This window comes from Anthonomus grandis, chromosome 2 (genome assembly GCF_022605725.1).
Source record: "Anthonomus grandis grandis chromosome 2, icAntGran1.3, whole genome shotgun sequence".
Lineage (NCBI taxonomy): Eukaryota > Metazoa > Arthropoda > Insecta > Coleoptera > Curculionidae > Anthonomus > Anthonomus grandis.
This window is the reverse complement of record NC_065547.1, coordinates 11694410-11711148: the sequence shown is the minus strand read 5'-3', so window position 1 is coordinate 11711148 and position 16739 is coordinate 11694410. Positions and strand designations below refer to the sequence as shown.

Genomic DNA, 16739 nt, shown 5'->3' with positions numbered 1-16739 from the left:
TCCCAATAATATTGGTTTTTCAACAAATATCTCACGGATTCGAGGACTGACGGGTATTTTTCAAATGATCTTTCTTCTTTTTTAAAATATTTCGGGAAAAAGAGGATTATTTATTTATTGTATTTCTACATTTGGTGTCTCACGTTACATGAGTTTTTAATATATTTACATTTTTATAAACCCTTTGACAGTATCAAAATTTTTTTAATCCACAAAATCAGTATTCCTCATAAAAGCATTAAACAGATTTTTATTAAAATTTGTTAAATTTCAAAAAGCTATGAGGTTAGGTTTATGAACATACATCAAAGTTTAAATTCAAGAAACAATAAAAAAGCCTATGATCTCTTACATCGTACTTCTCCCCTGTTTCCGACCTAATGACCTGCATACCTTGATCAACACAAATAATATCAATCAGACTTTCAGAAATTGAGATGTTTGTAAAGCGTTTAATAATATCAAGATTTTTCTAGACCCATTGAAAGACTTTTCAATAACTCAAAAACGATTATGGTTACAAAAAAACTTGTACACAGAAAAAAATGGATACAGCACGATTAAGTAAATGACATATTTGTTTGATGATGAATGACAAATCTGTCTTCAAAACTACATTTATTTTTCTTAATGCAGCAATGCTCCCTTCAACAAATTATGTTTTTGATTAACATAACACCGCAAGCACCCTGCCGCCGGTACTCCTTCCTCCTTCATTTTGCAAAAAACGCGTGGGTGTTCGCTGTGTCGATTGTATGTAGTTTTTTGGTGACAAAATGGAAGATTTCTAATTGAAAACACTCTCAACCATTTGGCTGCTGTATTTGAAGGTAGGTGCTGAATATTTTTTGTATTATTTCGGTAATATGTCTGAGGGTGAAACACAAATAATGCATTCAACCTCTGTCTCGGAGTTGCCGTCGGTCGGCGTTATTACTTTATTATAATTGAAGCGGTTATTATATAAAGGGAACAAGTCCACATTTGGACGAAATTAAACTAACATATAGATATTGTAGAATTAATGTCAACGGATCACCTAGTCTATAAAGGAAACTTCTCCTGCTCGCGATAGGAAAAATATCATAGGATGAAATTTTGATTGACTGTATAAAGGGAACTTGTCCGGGGCTTGTTACCTTTATATAGTAATTCTCGTGGTGCTAGCATCACTATGGATGGTGGAGGGGTTTCCGTCGATCTCTCATTCTCTCATCCATTTTTGGGTTTGATGTTTATTGATCTAGTTGACGGCACATGTGCGTGAGTGTGTGCTCTGTTAACAGTTGCCATTTTGTAAATATAAACAAAAAATATTTTGTTTAACTTTATTTATTAGCACAATGTCTGATACCTCTGGGGGAAAAAGTGAGCTACAACCGAAACGAAAAAAAGGGGTACGACACTGTGAAAAAATACAAAAATAATTTACGAATAAAATCCCGATTACTTGGTAAAAGTTATGTTAGTCAAAAAGGCGTTACAAAACCAGCTCGACAGACAGGACCAGATTGCAGGTACGTAGCTACGCTTTACTTGGCACTACATACATATATACATATTTATATACATATTTATATATATATTTATATATATATATATATATATATATATATATATATATATATATATATATATATATTATTAATTTAAAAAATAGCAAGCATTTTTTTTGTTAACGTTTTTGTAATGGTTTTTTTAAAATACATATCTTTTTACATAGATTTCAGTGAAGCAAATATTTAACGTAATATTTCTATATTTTAATAATTATAGATTTGTAATTTTTGTGTTTTTTTTTAGCTGCAAATTGCACAAGATTTTGCGCAATTTGCAGGCAAGATTTTGCACATGCTCAAATGCACAGAGAAATTTTCTGAAGAGAAAAAGGAATTAATTTTTGAATCTCTTTAACGCCGAAGCAATTTTGTGTGCCATGTACTACATGGAAAAGAACGTATCCAGGTATGCAAAAAAGCATTTCTTAGTTTGTATGCTTTGTCAGTATAAGCAGTTTTACGTTTAACTTCACTTCTATTAAATGACGATAAGCCAACTGACAGACGAGGTCAACACATTAAACGTGGCAATGCTTTACCCGACGCCGCCATTTTGAAAATAGATGAGCATATAAGGGAATTTCCAAAAAAAGAGACCCATTATGGTAGTAAACCCCTTACCTACCTTGATGCTTCTTTGACCGCAAAGAAGATGTACGAAATGTTTTGCTCGAAAAATACATATTTGAAAAAAACTGTTAAATATGAGTATTATCTAAAGCATTTTAACGAAAATTTTGGATATAAGTTTGGGAGACCGCAGGTAGACGTGAATCGGTGAAATTGAAGTCAAAAACACTAAACGATACTGCAAAAAGAGTAGCAGCTGGGGAATTAGTTGTCCATAAAAGAAGGGCTGCTAAGTTTTACAATAAAATTAAATTTGTTAAAGATCTATGCAATAACAACGAGCATGTAGGAGCTATGGTTTTCGATTATATGCAAAATATATCATTACCTTTTATGCCCATCAATGATGTCTTATCCCTACGAAAAGCATGGCAATATGCTTTTAGGATTCATGATTTAAAAACTAATGCTGCAACGTATCATGAAGGCACTGCCAATCGTGGACCAAACGAGGTAGCTTCATTCCTGAATGATTATATTAAACAAACTCCAGATAAAATCACGGAATTGCACGTGTGGAAGATTTACAGTCATTCATCAATATTTCCCTGTTCGGGGGCATTCATTTCTTCCATGTGATAAAGATTTTGGACTTTTTAAAAGAGCTATTAGGCGCCATGACCGGATTTATACACCAATGCAATATGTATCAATAATAGCAAATGCGAAAACATTGATGCCGCGTTTCACTGTAAAAGTGGGGGGAACAGATGAAGAGCTAGACTTTAAAGGATGGTGGCCAGCTTATTTAAAAAAAACCGCAAAAGAAATCGTCGTGACTAAAAAAAAGTTAAAAGAAAGTTTTAGCATATCAAAATATAAACATTTAACTTATGCCAGCGAAAATCCTGGTTTCGTAGTGGCACGGGATTTTATAGACGGCCTTGTCTCAAACAAATTTAATTTGTCAAAGAATGTTGCAGCTCCTTCGTTTCCGAATGAAAGGGCTTATGAAGAAAAAGTACCTATCAAGGACAAGAAACTGGAGGATCTCATGAAAGTTTTAATGTACATTCCTGAGAAAGAACAAGAATTTTTTGAGCAGTTTAAGGAGTGGCCTACAACCAATAGAGAATATGACTCTAATTAGTTTTTTATTGTGTTTAAGATGTAGGTTAGGTTTTATTATCTATTTAACCTATCTCCCTATTATTATTAAAAAATTATAAATAAAACAGGAGCATTCTTTTTGATCTTTATGGGTTTATTTTATAAAGGAAACAAGTCCAAGTGTTATAAAACACCTTGCAGACCTTAATATTTTTCTGAATACATTTGGCTTTATCGCATATTATTCTGCTAATTCATACCTACAATTCATCTGTAGACCATAAATTCATAGCTTTTCAACTTTACAAACTAAATGGTTTTTTTAATTTTTCTCAAAAGTAGTTATTACGGACTTGTTCCCTTTATACAATAACCGCTTCAATTTTTGTTGCATGTTTTTTACCTTTTATTCAATGAGTAACATTCTCTTAGTTTTTTGTTAAGGCAAATTTCAAATTGGTGGATAAATTCTCAATAAATTTTTGAGGTTGCTAAATGATGAGGTGAAGTTGACATTATTCCTCCATTTTTATTTTTGCACATTAACCAAATAACTTCAAGTTTTCAGTTTAGTGTGCCATGGCGAATATGTGTGTAATATTAATTAATCATTTTAGAACAAATGCTCATAGGTATTTGGGAAAAATAATGTAATGAAAAATCATTTCTGAAAAATATTTTTGTTATTCTTGCAAGCATTTTTTAGAACTTAGAAGTAGGTAGGCAGGTAATACATAATGATAATGTATAATATATAATATAGACGGGGTGTCAATTTGAAAGCTTTCAATGTTCATTCTTTCATTCTAATGAAAGCAAAAAAGTAATAAACACAAATAGTATAAACAATATAGGCAGGGTGAAGTAGAATTACCATATTTGGGATATAAGCCTTAAACCAATTTTTTTATCTTAATTTTCACGGACTCAGAAGCTATATTCATATTAAAAGATTAGATTATTATTCAATTTAAAGTATAGGAATTTACAATTTTTTTAAACTTAAACCTTAAATACCTATACTTCTCCTGTGTGATTTTTAGAACAGAAGATTCTAAATGTATATTAACGGATGAGGAGATTGAGAGACTAGTTAATGACAGCATTGGTGATAAGTTAAGATTAAAAAGAGGAACTGCCAACTTATTGGGACCAGAAGAAGTGTCAAAATTAAGTATTTTTTGTAAGTGTCTTTGCAAAAAAGTATCCAGTAGAGTATAATTCGAGACATTTGTTTATTTACATTATAGTCAAAGTTATCGACCACCCTGTAAACGGTATTATAAGTTCTAATATTTATAACGTTGTATAGAATTTACGTTTTTCTTATTATCGTGTATGTTATACACAATATATTTGTACGTGGGTACATATCGAAGTTTTTACGTTTTGTAAACTCTTAAATGTGTAATATAAATGTTTGGTTTTTGATTCAAATATTTTTATTTTTCTGTAGCAACCCGCTTAAAAAAATATATGATATAACCATACCCATCGTAAAGCACTCAACCAATAAATAATCATTAAAGACAAATATTTCAAAAAATAGAATAGAATATCTATTTACGGTAAGTATACTATATTTAAAGTAAATAATACACTTAACTTCAAAAGTCTAATTTTACACATATGAAAACTGTTGAATTTATCGATTCAAATTTCGAATTTTCAATTCATTTCATTTTTGAAATGTTTAATTAAACTCTTAACTGTTATAATATAATCCATCTAATACATAAACATAAATAAAACGAGTTTGTGGACAAAAAAACTTATCCAATTTCAGCTATTATCCTATTTTGTCAATTTAAAGTTAAAATCACATTTAAAGGTAAAAAGAAATTTTACAAATTTAGCAATTTATTAATGATTTACCTTAAAACGTGCATAATAAATATATTATTTTAAACTATATTAAATAGTTTATAATAATAGCATTTATAGTAGGAGGCATTTTAAAAATTAATCATTAATTTATGCACTATATTAAATAAACATATCGGGTTAATATCGATCTTCCATTTTTGTATAAATTACTTTTTACCTACCTTAACGTGTGATTTTAACTTTAAATTGACAAAATAGCTGAAATTCGATAAGTTTTTTCCAAATACACGATTTATTAATTTTTATGTATTAGGTGATTTAATACTAATAAGACGAAATATTTGAATGAAATATCACATGCACTGAATGTAACGAGCCATATTATTTGTTCAAATATATATTAATTTGTCATAAATATTTTATTTATTGGTTTAGAGAGACCATATATTTGGATCAAACATATTGAATTAACATTGAATTAAACTAGTAATATTTGGAAAATAAAAACATATATATTTGGTATAAGTATTTCAATAATGTTGGCATAATTCTTCCAAACAGATGAAAATTATGCTTTAACTAAATTAGTACTTTTGGTATTAGTAATTAGTACTTTAATCAATTATAATTTAGGTTTAAATGTATAGATGTTTTTGTTAAATGAACTGTTTTAAAATTAATATTCAATCAATCAATCAATGCTTTATTGTCAAGAAATTGTTACAATTTGTAGACAAAGCTGTAAAACAAAAAAGACACAAAAATACAAACAAAACACAATTAAAGAAAAGAAAAACAAAACAAAATTTAAAAAAATACTACAATATATACAGATTAATACAATTTAAAAATTGTAAGTAGTCAAAAATATTATTATAAAATATACAATTTAATGTAGGGGAAGTGTGCCTGTGATGGACCCCTTAAGAAATTATTGTTACCATTTCTTTAGTTTTGTTGTTTCCATTTTTTTAATACAAAAATCAATCTATGGATGTCAAATATAGGAAAGAGTAAATTTTGTATTAATATATAATTTTTTTAATAATGAACGCCTTTAAAAAAAAAAATGAGGGGTCCATCAATGGCACATTATGTGCCCATGTTGGCCCCTGTTGTCTAACTCGATGGTACTGAGTTGAGCCTCCAATGGAATCTGCCTATCAGTTGCTAAAGCTGGTGCAAACTCCCAATCTTCAAAAATATCTGGATTAAAAGGATGAATTCCCGTCTTTTAAATGAATTTATTGCATTAGATGGAATAGCACTCTTCAAAAAGGCTCGATTAAGAAGGCTTGCTAGTTTATATTGTGTGACTGCCTTTCCTGGGTTTTGACACAGCCATAATTGGATTTCGTGGTCAAAATAGGTGTGAAGAGGAAGAAAGCATCCGACATCTAATGGTTGAACGTGATGGGAACAGTGCGCCGGAAACCAAAATACTACAACCCCGTTTTCTTTAGAAAACTGTCTAGAGACAAGGCTTTTATGGCTACTGTGGCCATCTAAAAGTAAAAGAACCTTGTTCTCATTAGATGCTTTTGAATACCTTAGAAAGGGCTTTAGCCATTTACAAAAAATTTCAGTGTCCACCATCCTTTTTCTTGCACAAAAGCTATGCTACCAGCGGGAGCACCATTCATAAGCTCATCATTCATTCTTTGACGAGGATAAATAAGAGCAGGTGGAATACAAGTACTTACTGAATGCCATATAAGTATGGCACTCAGTGCGCACACTACAGTGACGTGTTGCCCCCGCTCTGCACTGCTGAGTGCCCCAACTTGCTTGCGTCCTTTTGCAGCGTAAACTTTCTGACATTTCTTTTGGACTGTGGTCAAACCTGTATCATCCATATTATATATGTTTTCCGGAAGAAAGTTAAACTCTACTAGAGTATTAGATAGTGCTTGAAAATAGGCTTGAATATTTGGCTTGTTAAAAGCCTGGGCTCTGGCCAATGACGTGCTTTCTGGGCATCGCAAAGATATTCGTGGGTTACGTCTTAAAAATCCCCTAACCCACTTCCAACCTGCCATTTTTATTTCCCGATTAAAATCATGTTTTATATTTTTCCTCTCGGCTACTTCAAATACCATCCGTGGCAAATCTTTAGAAGTTAGTCCAAAAAATCGTTTTTCCATTTCAATAATATGTTCGGCAATCTCCTCTTCGATGGCTTTAGAGAACGTTGCTTTTCGTCCTTCCAAATATCCTTTAGAACAGTCCCGCTTAGCCAAACGTCTTCTTAAAGTTGTCTTCGGTACATTGAAGGTTTTCCCTGGTCCATCATAAGATAATTTCAAGGGGTCCATCATAGGCTGTTTAGCACAAATCACATAATAATAAAAAAAATAAAAAATTCTTTGCCATAACTTCAATTTTTCCCGGTAGTTAAAACGAAACAGTTTTCCTAAACAGCAGTGAGAAAAACAGATTCTCGCAAATAATAAAACAAAAGTTATCTAACATTAGGTTAACCTACTTTGTTATATTAGTACTTACCAATTTTAACTTTTCTGTTTATTTTCATAAAATCACTTTATATTTGCACGAGTACATATAAACAACTAAAGAAAAGCTTTAATCAACCTAACCAATGCGACGAAAATGTATTTTGCGCGGTAAATTTAAATATTTAACTAGTGGTCCATCATGGTCAATGATCCATCATAGGCATATTTCCCCTATACAATGTCAAAAAAATAAATAAATAAAAAAAAATCAGTAAAAAATCTCTCTATGTTAAAAAAAAATGTAAAAAATGTTTAAAAAAGTAAAAAATTATAAAAGATCCTAAAATAGCTACAAACAAAGCAGTATACCTAAACATGTACAGATAGTAAAAATACATAATCAGCTATGCGAAATTTCAAATCAATGATTACAAAAAAAAAATCGTTAACTGTGTAAAAAGCTCTCTCCAGTAAGAATGCTTTTAATAGTTTTAATGCTTTACGAAATGCAAAAAAAGATGTGATGGATTTAATTTCCAATGGCAGATGATTGTGCATTTTTTTTGCATTATATAATATGGAACTTTTGACCAACTCTGAATGTGGGGTAGGCAGGTATAGATCATGTTCCGTGTTTCTAAGTGAATAACTATGGGAAGGCCTATCAGATACTGAACCGTGTTTGCGTATTAGACAAACGGACTCAAATATGAATAAAGATGGAAGAGTTAATATTTGAAATTTTTTGAAGAAATGCTGGCAATGACTTCTGTATTTAAGTCTCAGTGTAAAACGTAAAGCTTTCTTTTGTAGTCTAAAAATACTGTCAATTTGAGTTGCAGTACATGTACCCCAGAATGGAAGGGTGTATTGAAGGTGCGATTCAAAAAGGGCAAAATAAACTGTTCTAGAAGTAGACAAGCTAAGCTCCTTAGAAATTGATCTTAACGCAAAATAAGTGGAACTTAATTTTCTTGATAAAGAGTCAATATGTGTGTCCCATTTTAACGAGTTGTCAACAGTTAGCCCTAAAAACTTTACAGAATCAACTTCGTCAATTGTTGCGTTACCAAGTACAAAAGATTGCAAGGTATTTTTATAGGACAACATTTTAGTTTTGGAAATGTTGAGACAAAGGAGATTAGAGTCGCACCATGATTTGATAGTAGTTAAATCACTAGATACGGTTCTATGAAGTGTAGAAATATCCGGATTACTCCAGGTAAAACTAGTATCATCAGCAAATAGACAGACTTTACCGTTAATATTTAGATTAGCAATGTCATTGATAAAAATAAGAAATAAAATAGGGCCAAGTACGGAACCTTGAGGCACTGCACTTTGTATTGGCTTGCAAGAAGACATAGTCGAATCAATTCTCACAGCTTGACTTCTGTTATTGAGATACGACTTAAACCATTCAAAAGGCGCTCCTCTGAACCCGTAATATTGCAACTTTTTTAATAAGATGTCATGATTAACACAATCAAAGGCTTATATTTTTCTGTGTAAGGATCCTTTTTATGCAGAAACTCATCAACTTTCATATAAAACAATAAAATCGTAATATATTTTCTTACCGGCTTGTCTCGCTTCTTTACAAGCTTCATACATGCCCTGTCGAATTTCCTGGTAGTCATCCGCAATTGTTTCGCCGACGGTAACGAACCGCTCGACCGCCAAGTTGACCGCTTGGCCCACCCTGGCGACCGCTTGCGGCCGTAGAGCGGTTGAGGTTCCATGTTCTACTAATGAAGAAATCTGTGAAAAAAGAAAAAATTCATTATTAAAGATTGTTCTAGAAAGTTGTTGTGTATTTCTATGGACCCCTATATATTTTCTCATGAACGCCTATATTTCAAATTCAAAATTTATTTATTTTTAGAATAAAACTTTTATTAACCATGCATAATATTTCCTAATACTAAACGTGCAGAAATAAATAATAATAATAATAATAATAATAATAATAATAATAATAATAATAATAATAATAATAATAATAATAATAATAATAATAATAATAATAATAATAATAATAAATCGTCTTTATTTAACAAACCCTGCAAATTACAGTATTTGCCTGAACAGGCGAAGATTAGCTAAAAGCTACTCTTTATCTCCTTTCTCTCTTTAACCTATCCAGTTTAAAAAAAAATAAATAAATAAACCAAAATTAATACTACTTTAAAGTAAAACATATGTTATATCAGCTAAGTAACAATTAAATAAATTAACCGAGAACAACCTTATAGATCTTTATAGAATCTTCGATAAAAATAAATGGTAAAATGAAAATTTGGCCTGAAACGATTAAATAAAATGACAGCTTGATAGGTGAAAGAACGTTCAAACATTGATGTAGTATGACGTGGCATTGAAAGTATATTATACCTTATATAACAACTATGAACCTCAGTTCTGTAAATCATCTTTTCACACAAAGACACAGGTGTGCGTGTTTTAAATAGGCGATATAAAAATACTAATAAATAGAACTTAAATATATTCACAATTTTTAGCCATTTAAGTTGTAGAATAGCTTGTGATACATGGTCGTATTTCCTAAGATTATTAATAAAACGACAACATGTGTTTTGAATACGCTGCCAGCGATTTTGCGTTATTCTATCTAGACATGGGTGATACACAATTATACAATAATTAATGATAGACATAACCAAGGATTCCGAAAGCTTTTTTCTTGTTTTGTAATTTAAAATACTTTAATTTGCATAAAGCAGCATTCGCAAGCGTAAATAACATTTTTGTAATAACATATTGCAGTGATCCCTAAATCTGAGAGATGTGTCAACAATGAGACCCAAAATTTTTACGTGATTTGAAAAAGTCAGAGTTAATTAATAATTAATAATACTAAAGCGTAATATTAAGTGTATTTTCTATGTTATGCCGTTGATTGCGACCCGCAAGCAATAGAACTTTAGTTTTAATAGGGTCATTCTGCAAATTATGTTCCCTGGAGCAATTCATTATCTGCTCCAAATCAAAATTAATGGAGTCTGCTGCAAGCTGAACATTACGTGGACTAAATAGGTGAAGAACCTGACTATCGTCCGCATACAGGTAGACGTCCGAGTTTAAGGCTACGTGAGGTAGATCAGAGGTATACATTAGGAATAAAAGTGGCCCCAATATAGATCCCTGCGGTATCCCGGAAACTATTATTTATGATTGAGAATATTCATTTTGTACCCATACTCGCTGCGACCGTCTCCATAAATACGATTTAAAAAAACGATAAGACGGAGTCATCACAACCAAAATAAGACAACTTGGCAACAAGCAAGTCATGATCAATCAAGTCAAATGCCTTTGAATAATCCAGTGCCACCAAAATCACAGCCAACTTTTTGTCTAAGGCTGTAATGATATTATCTGTAATATTTAGGAGAGCACTAGTAGTGCTATGACTTTTTCTAAATCCGGATTGTTGAGCTGGCAGAATATTAGTCTCACAAAGGTGATCCATTAGTTGACTATGTACTATTCTTTCCAAGATTTTAGAGACAAGAGGCAAGAGACTTATGGGCCGTAGGTCTTGAACATTTTTGGGATTAGGAACTTTGAAAACTGGGCAGACTATAGATTCGCACCATGCTCTAGGAAAATAACCAGTTTCCAGGCAAGTGTTTACAATGTGAGTAATATGATTAATAAGATGTGACAAGCATAGACGCAACATATGAAGAGAAATTCCATCATTTCCAGCTGCATTGGATTTAATATCATCAATGATTTTAGAAACAGTAATCTGGTCCACCAGGGCAAAATGAAAGGTGTGATCTGCGCAAAACTTATGGTTTTGATAATAGTTAATTTTGTTAAGACAATATATATGAAATAGTCATTAATTGTATTGGGCTGACCCCTGTAAAGACTCCAATTATTTTCAGGTGTCTTACATTGTTTATATTTCGTAAGTGCTCTATCCCTTTTATTAAGAATTAATTTTAAGTTATCTGTTAGCCATGGGGCTGGCTTCTTACTAACTCTAATTTGTTTAAGTGGGACATGTATGTTAAATAAGAAAGTTATGTTATTTTGCAAGAATAAAACCTTTTTGTTTATATCTTTAATGTAAAATAAGAGGTTCCAAGCAATATTTTGCAAATTAATAAATAAAAATTAAAAATAATTAATTTCGAAATTAATTAAATTAAAATTCTTAAAACAACGGAGACTAATAATTTTTTGCTTCGGTTTTTCCATTTTTATATCTAAAGTACAGAATGACATATAGTTATGGTCACTTATATTTGAAATTATAGTGTCACTATTGTGAGAAATATTTCTGCAACTTATAAAAATTGGATCAAGACATGTAGCTGATGAGTTAGTTATACGTGTAGGTTTATTTATAAGTTGATTGAATCCGTGAGCATCTAAAACATTTAATAATGAATTTGGGTTAAGCATGTCAATATTAAAGTCACCCATTATAATTGAAAAGTCATAAAAAGTAAGCAAGTTAGGAATGTATTCATCAAAAAATTCAAGAATGTTAGTAACCCTTATGTGGGGAGGACGATAAATAATGCTACACTAGAGACATTTAGTTTTAGTTTTAGAAAAATAAACTCAAAACTTACATCGATCTCGATGTTGACAATCTCACAGGGAATGACAGACCTCACATAAACCCCCACACTACCACCTCTCCTGTTAACTCTATCTTTCCTATAAAATGAATAGCCGGGTAAAGATACATTATTGGATGACATAGCTGGATTTAACCAAGTCTCCGATACTCCTATAATATCATATACATCAGTTACTAAATTATTAAGCTCTGCAATGCTAGGCAAAATAGATCTAATATTTGTATTGGCAATATTTAACAAAGAATGCGCATTTTGAACCATTTGAGAAAAAAGAAACAGAAATCAACAGTTATAATTAATTTTAGATCTTAGTTTCGAAAGATAACCTACATATACCGGACAATCCTTGTTATAAGCGTAATGATCGATTGGTGATTTATGCCTATTTTGCTTGTTTAGTCTTACACAATTTATACAACTCTTCTCACTAGACTTACACTCTTTCAGATTATGGTCCTTACTACATTTGGGACAGATATCCTTGCGCTCCCTACAGTCCCTACTTGTGTGGCCGTATCCACAGCAACGGTAGCACTTAATAACACGTAAATAGTCCTCAATTTTAGATTTCCTCCATCCAATAAAAATGTAAAAAATGTATAAAATGACTAATAAATTATTAAATTCTTGACATTCTATTTTCAGCTTATAGAATAAGCTTTAATAAATCAGAATAAAGTAATGAATTATTGTTAATTTAGAACAAAAACCTCTAATATCTATTTTAATGTGAGGTAAGTTATTTCAACTGCTATGAATTAATAAATAATGAAAAGAATAATTTTTTATAAATTTCTAGACTAAATTTTTTAAATTCAGATTATGTGTGTCATCATGAAGAAGCGGATACGAGAATCATTTTTCATGATTCTAAAGTAGCACCAGGGTCGAGAATTTTGATAAAGGCCTCTGATACTGATGTGTTGATAATTTTCCTGGGAAATATCGACAAAATTCAACAATCACAAATTTGGCTGGCTAATGCAAAAAAACCAAAACATCAGCACCTGGAGTGCAATAATTGCTCCGCATTAGCAGAGAAGTTGGGGCACACATTATGCAAAAGCCTCCCAGCTTTTCATACATTTACGGGATGCATTACACGGCAGCATTTTATAATAAACGAAAAGTAAAACCCTTCAAATTATTTTCTAAAAACGAGAAATATCAAATGGTTTTTGCATCATTAACTGATAAAGTGGATATTTTCATTAATGAAAAAATGAACACCGTTCATCAAGAATCACGGCACGCATATATGGCATTAAGAACTGCAATAGTGTGGATGAAGCAAGACATCGAATTTTTTTGAAAAATTATTCTTCAAAAGAAGATAATGAGCAGTTCTTAAAAAAAAATAAAAGTTTCGATTCAAACACTATACGTTTTTTGCAAGCAACCCTATGCCATATTGTTTGCAATAAAATTAACTTTAATTTAATGTAATGTTTTATTGCGTAACTCGATAGGTGCAAATTACTATTACGAATCACCTCCCTCAACCTGGCTGCGTAGTAACTGCACAAGAAAAAAGAAGGCAACCCAGTGGATGCATATTTCACAAGTTACGTACTTTCGATTAGTACACAATTTAATGCGTAAATGAATGAGTGCAATGTTTAAAAAAAAATTATTTTTAATCATTAATAATTAATATTTTGCACAAGATTTTTCAGGCAACCTTTGCGGAATACATTTTAAGATATACTACATTTTATGAAAACATACGTTTGATCCCGTAACGTTATGGGTGAAGGTCGTAGTATGGTGGGATCCTCTACTAACGATGGTTGGTTGCATTCAAAGGTGGGGTAAAAAAGTTGGCACTAAAACATAAGGAAATAAGCGAACTAAGATAAGACATCGACAGAATTAAATACAAAGCTGGAAAGTAAAATGTGCAAATACGAAGTGAAACAGCTGAAGACGGTTATCGAACATGTAAGAGGTGCATTTTTTTTATATAAAAAAGTTGTATAACTTAAAAAATCATATAGAGAAGCTCAGTAAGGGCATAAACTGATTGACGGATAAAGAGAGGGAGGCTGTAATAGATTCTTAACATTTTATAAATGATTTTTTGAATCTGAATTTTTTAATTTATGAGAAATAATAAATCAAATACAAAAGGATTTAGATGGTGCAAAACAGTGCTTAGAAAAAGAAATAAATGCGATAAATAACGTACGAAAAGAAAAAGAACATTTGACAGTAGAAAAATAAAAAATAATCACTGGAAAAAGTAATTCAGAGAAAGAAATTGAATATATAAATTATTTACTAAAAAAAATCGTCGATGGTGAGTCATGTGATGGATTTAAGCAAATATTAATTTTTTTTAAATAGAGACTTTGAAAAGAGCGTCGGATCATCAGGAGACAAGGAAAACTTGTTTAAAGATGAACTAAGTACCACCATATTTTATCAACATTCTTAGACAGAGATGTCCATAAAACTTAACATATTCCAACATTTGGCATTGGTAACATTAAACTTTGTCATATCAGTATTCAGTGATATAAGGGTAAAGTTTTAATATTTTTAGTTGTATTACATTATAATTTTTATATAACCACAGTCAAATTTGTGTAATTATTTCCAGTAACTGTATTTTATCGAGAGCCAATAAAATTTCATAATAACCAATCCGCGCAACAATAATTAATTCAGATTAATCCCCAATGGGGCCCCGGTCCGTTTTCCGATAAAATTACAATTGATTGTCGGTTGTCCTATGGGTAATTCAACAGAAAAGCCGTTTGTGGATCTGGTCGCATAGATATCACTTCCGCTATTAGTAATTTCTCAACTTTTTGCACTATTAACCAAAATGTTTTTAACGCAATAATTAATGAAACCCTTACGGGAAAAAGGATCAATTTAATTATTCCTGCTTCGGAAAGCTTTTAACTAATCATAATTTAAGCTGAAAAATAACTTCGTATATCACGTGGCCGAATCAATAAGGCAATTTTCCTAATGTCCGTGATAAACAGAAACCCGCCGGTTCGTGTTTATGACGGTTTTTGGGAGAAAATCGATAAGGGACCCGGGATATTCATTCCTGAAAAGTAATCTTCACGTTTCCGCTTAATCTGGATTATAACAAAGATGTCGCTTCCGTTTAGGGCTTATCTAGACAATGGGGTTACCTTGGGAATCTTTTGGACAGATGTTTGGGTCAGTTGGTCTTAGAACCCTTTAAATGTGCAATTTGATTTGGCTTTCTGGGGTCAACGGAGTATCAGGATTTAAGTCTTAACATATACGATATTTTGGGTTATATCTTATTACCTTTTATTATTGCAAAAAACGTCACTGTCTGCAAAGAACTATATCTTGATTAAAAAGTATTAAATCAGATTAATTAAAATAGAGTAGGGAAAACTACTTTTAGATTTTACGGTAAAATGTATGCAAGTAATTACCAAAAAAATCCTAATATACACGCATCTCCGGGAATGGCCACTTGACACTCTTGACTGTTAAGATAATTTTAAAAAAATTGTACAGTGTTCGCTGAGAGGCCAAAATAGTACAATTTCGCTAGTAACAAGTCGTGATTTACCGTGTCAAAGGCCTTACTAAAGTCGAGTAGAGCCATGCAGGTGCCAGATTTCTGTTCCTCACTGGAGCGAATATCATTTAATATTTTTGTAAGACAAGTACTTGTGCTGTACCCCAAGCGAAATCCTGACTGACATTCTGGAAGAATTTTATGGACTTCTGCAAAATGACCAAGCTCAATAGAAATGTGTTTTTCTATAATTTTCGACATAGCTAAATTTTCGACATAGGTAAATTACTGATGGGTCTGAGATCCTTTAGTTCTAGAGGATTTGACACTTTTGAAATTGGTTTAATTATGGCTCTTTTCCAAATTGTGGGATATCTGTCATTAACAATACATGAATTTAAAATATTTAACAGCGGATTTAAGCAAAAAGGCAAATACAACTTTACATCTTTTATTGATACAGCATCCGTACCGGTTGCGTTAGACTTTAAGTTAAAAATAATTTTTCTTAAGGTATCAGAGTCTAAGAGAGGAATGCTAAAGATCTCATTAGTAAATCTACTATTTTTATAAAAATTTAGTAGCTCTAATGATGTAGAGTCAGCCATATTCCCATCATGAATGAGGGAGGCATTATTTAAATTTTCTGGCAGTTCAAATAGATGGTTTTTATCACGTGTTAGTTTTAGCTTGCCAGCAGTTACCCAAAATTCTTTTCCTCTTTGATGCGCTACTTGCTTAAAGAATGCTATTTCTTCTCTGATAATTGCATGCTTAGTGTAGTTTCTTAGTTGCCTGTAATTCTGTAAGTGCTCTTCTGATTTTGATTTTTGGTATTTTTTGAGAGCCTTGTCTCTTAGTCTAATCATAGTTTTTATATTATAAGTAATCCACGAATTAAATGACTGTTCAACTAGGAGTTTATATTTAAGTGGTGCATATTTATTCAAGTGATTTAAGATCTTGCTATTAAATATATTTTCTTTATCGTCAACTTGGACACTATTGTACAAGTCATCCCATTGGATCAAAAATCCATCCGCAATAAAATCAGTCATATTTATATTATTATAGT

At 31.4% G+C, this 16739-nt stretch overlaps 1 protein-coding gene across 5 annotated transcripts in view; it reads right to left on the bottom strand.

Annotated features, from left to right (window-relative positions):
• Positions 1–16739, bottom strand: part of LOC126747184 (alpha-catulin) — a 281545-nt gene that overhangs the window by 142581 nt on the left and 122225 nt on the right. For all 5 annotated transcript variants that reach the window (XM_050455705.1, XM_050455711.1, XM_050455696.1 and 2 more), the window contains exon 2: positions 9103–9283. In XM_050455705.1, the coding sequence (XP_050311662.1) occupies positions 9103–9283 (181 nt within the window). The remainder of the gene's footprint in view (positions 1–9102; positions 9284–16739) is intronic.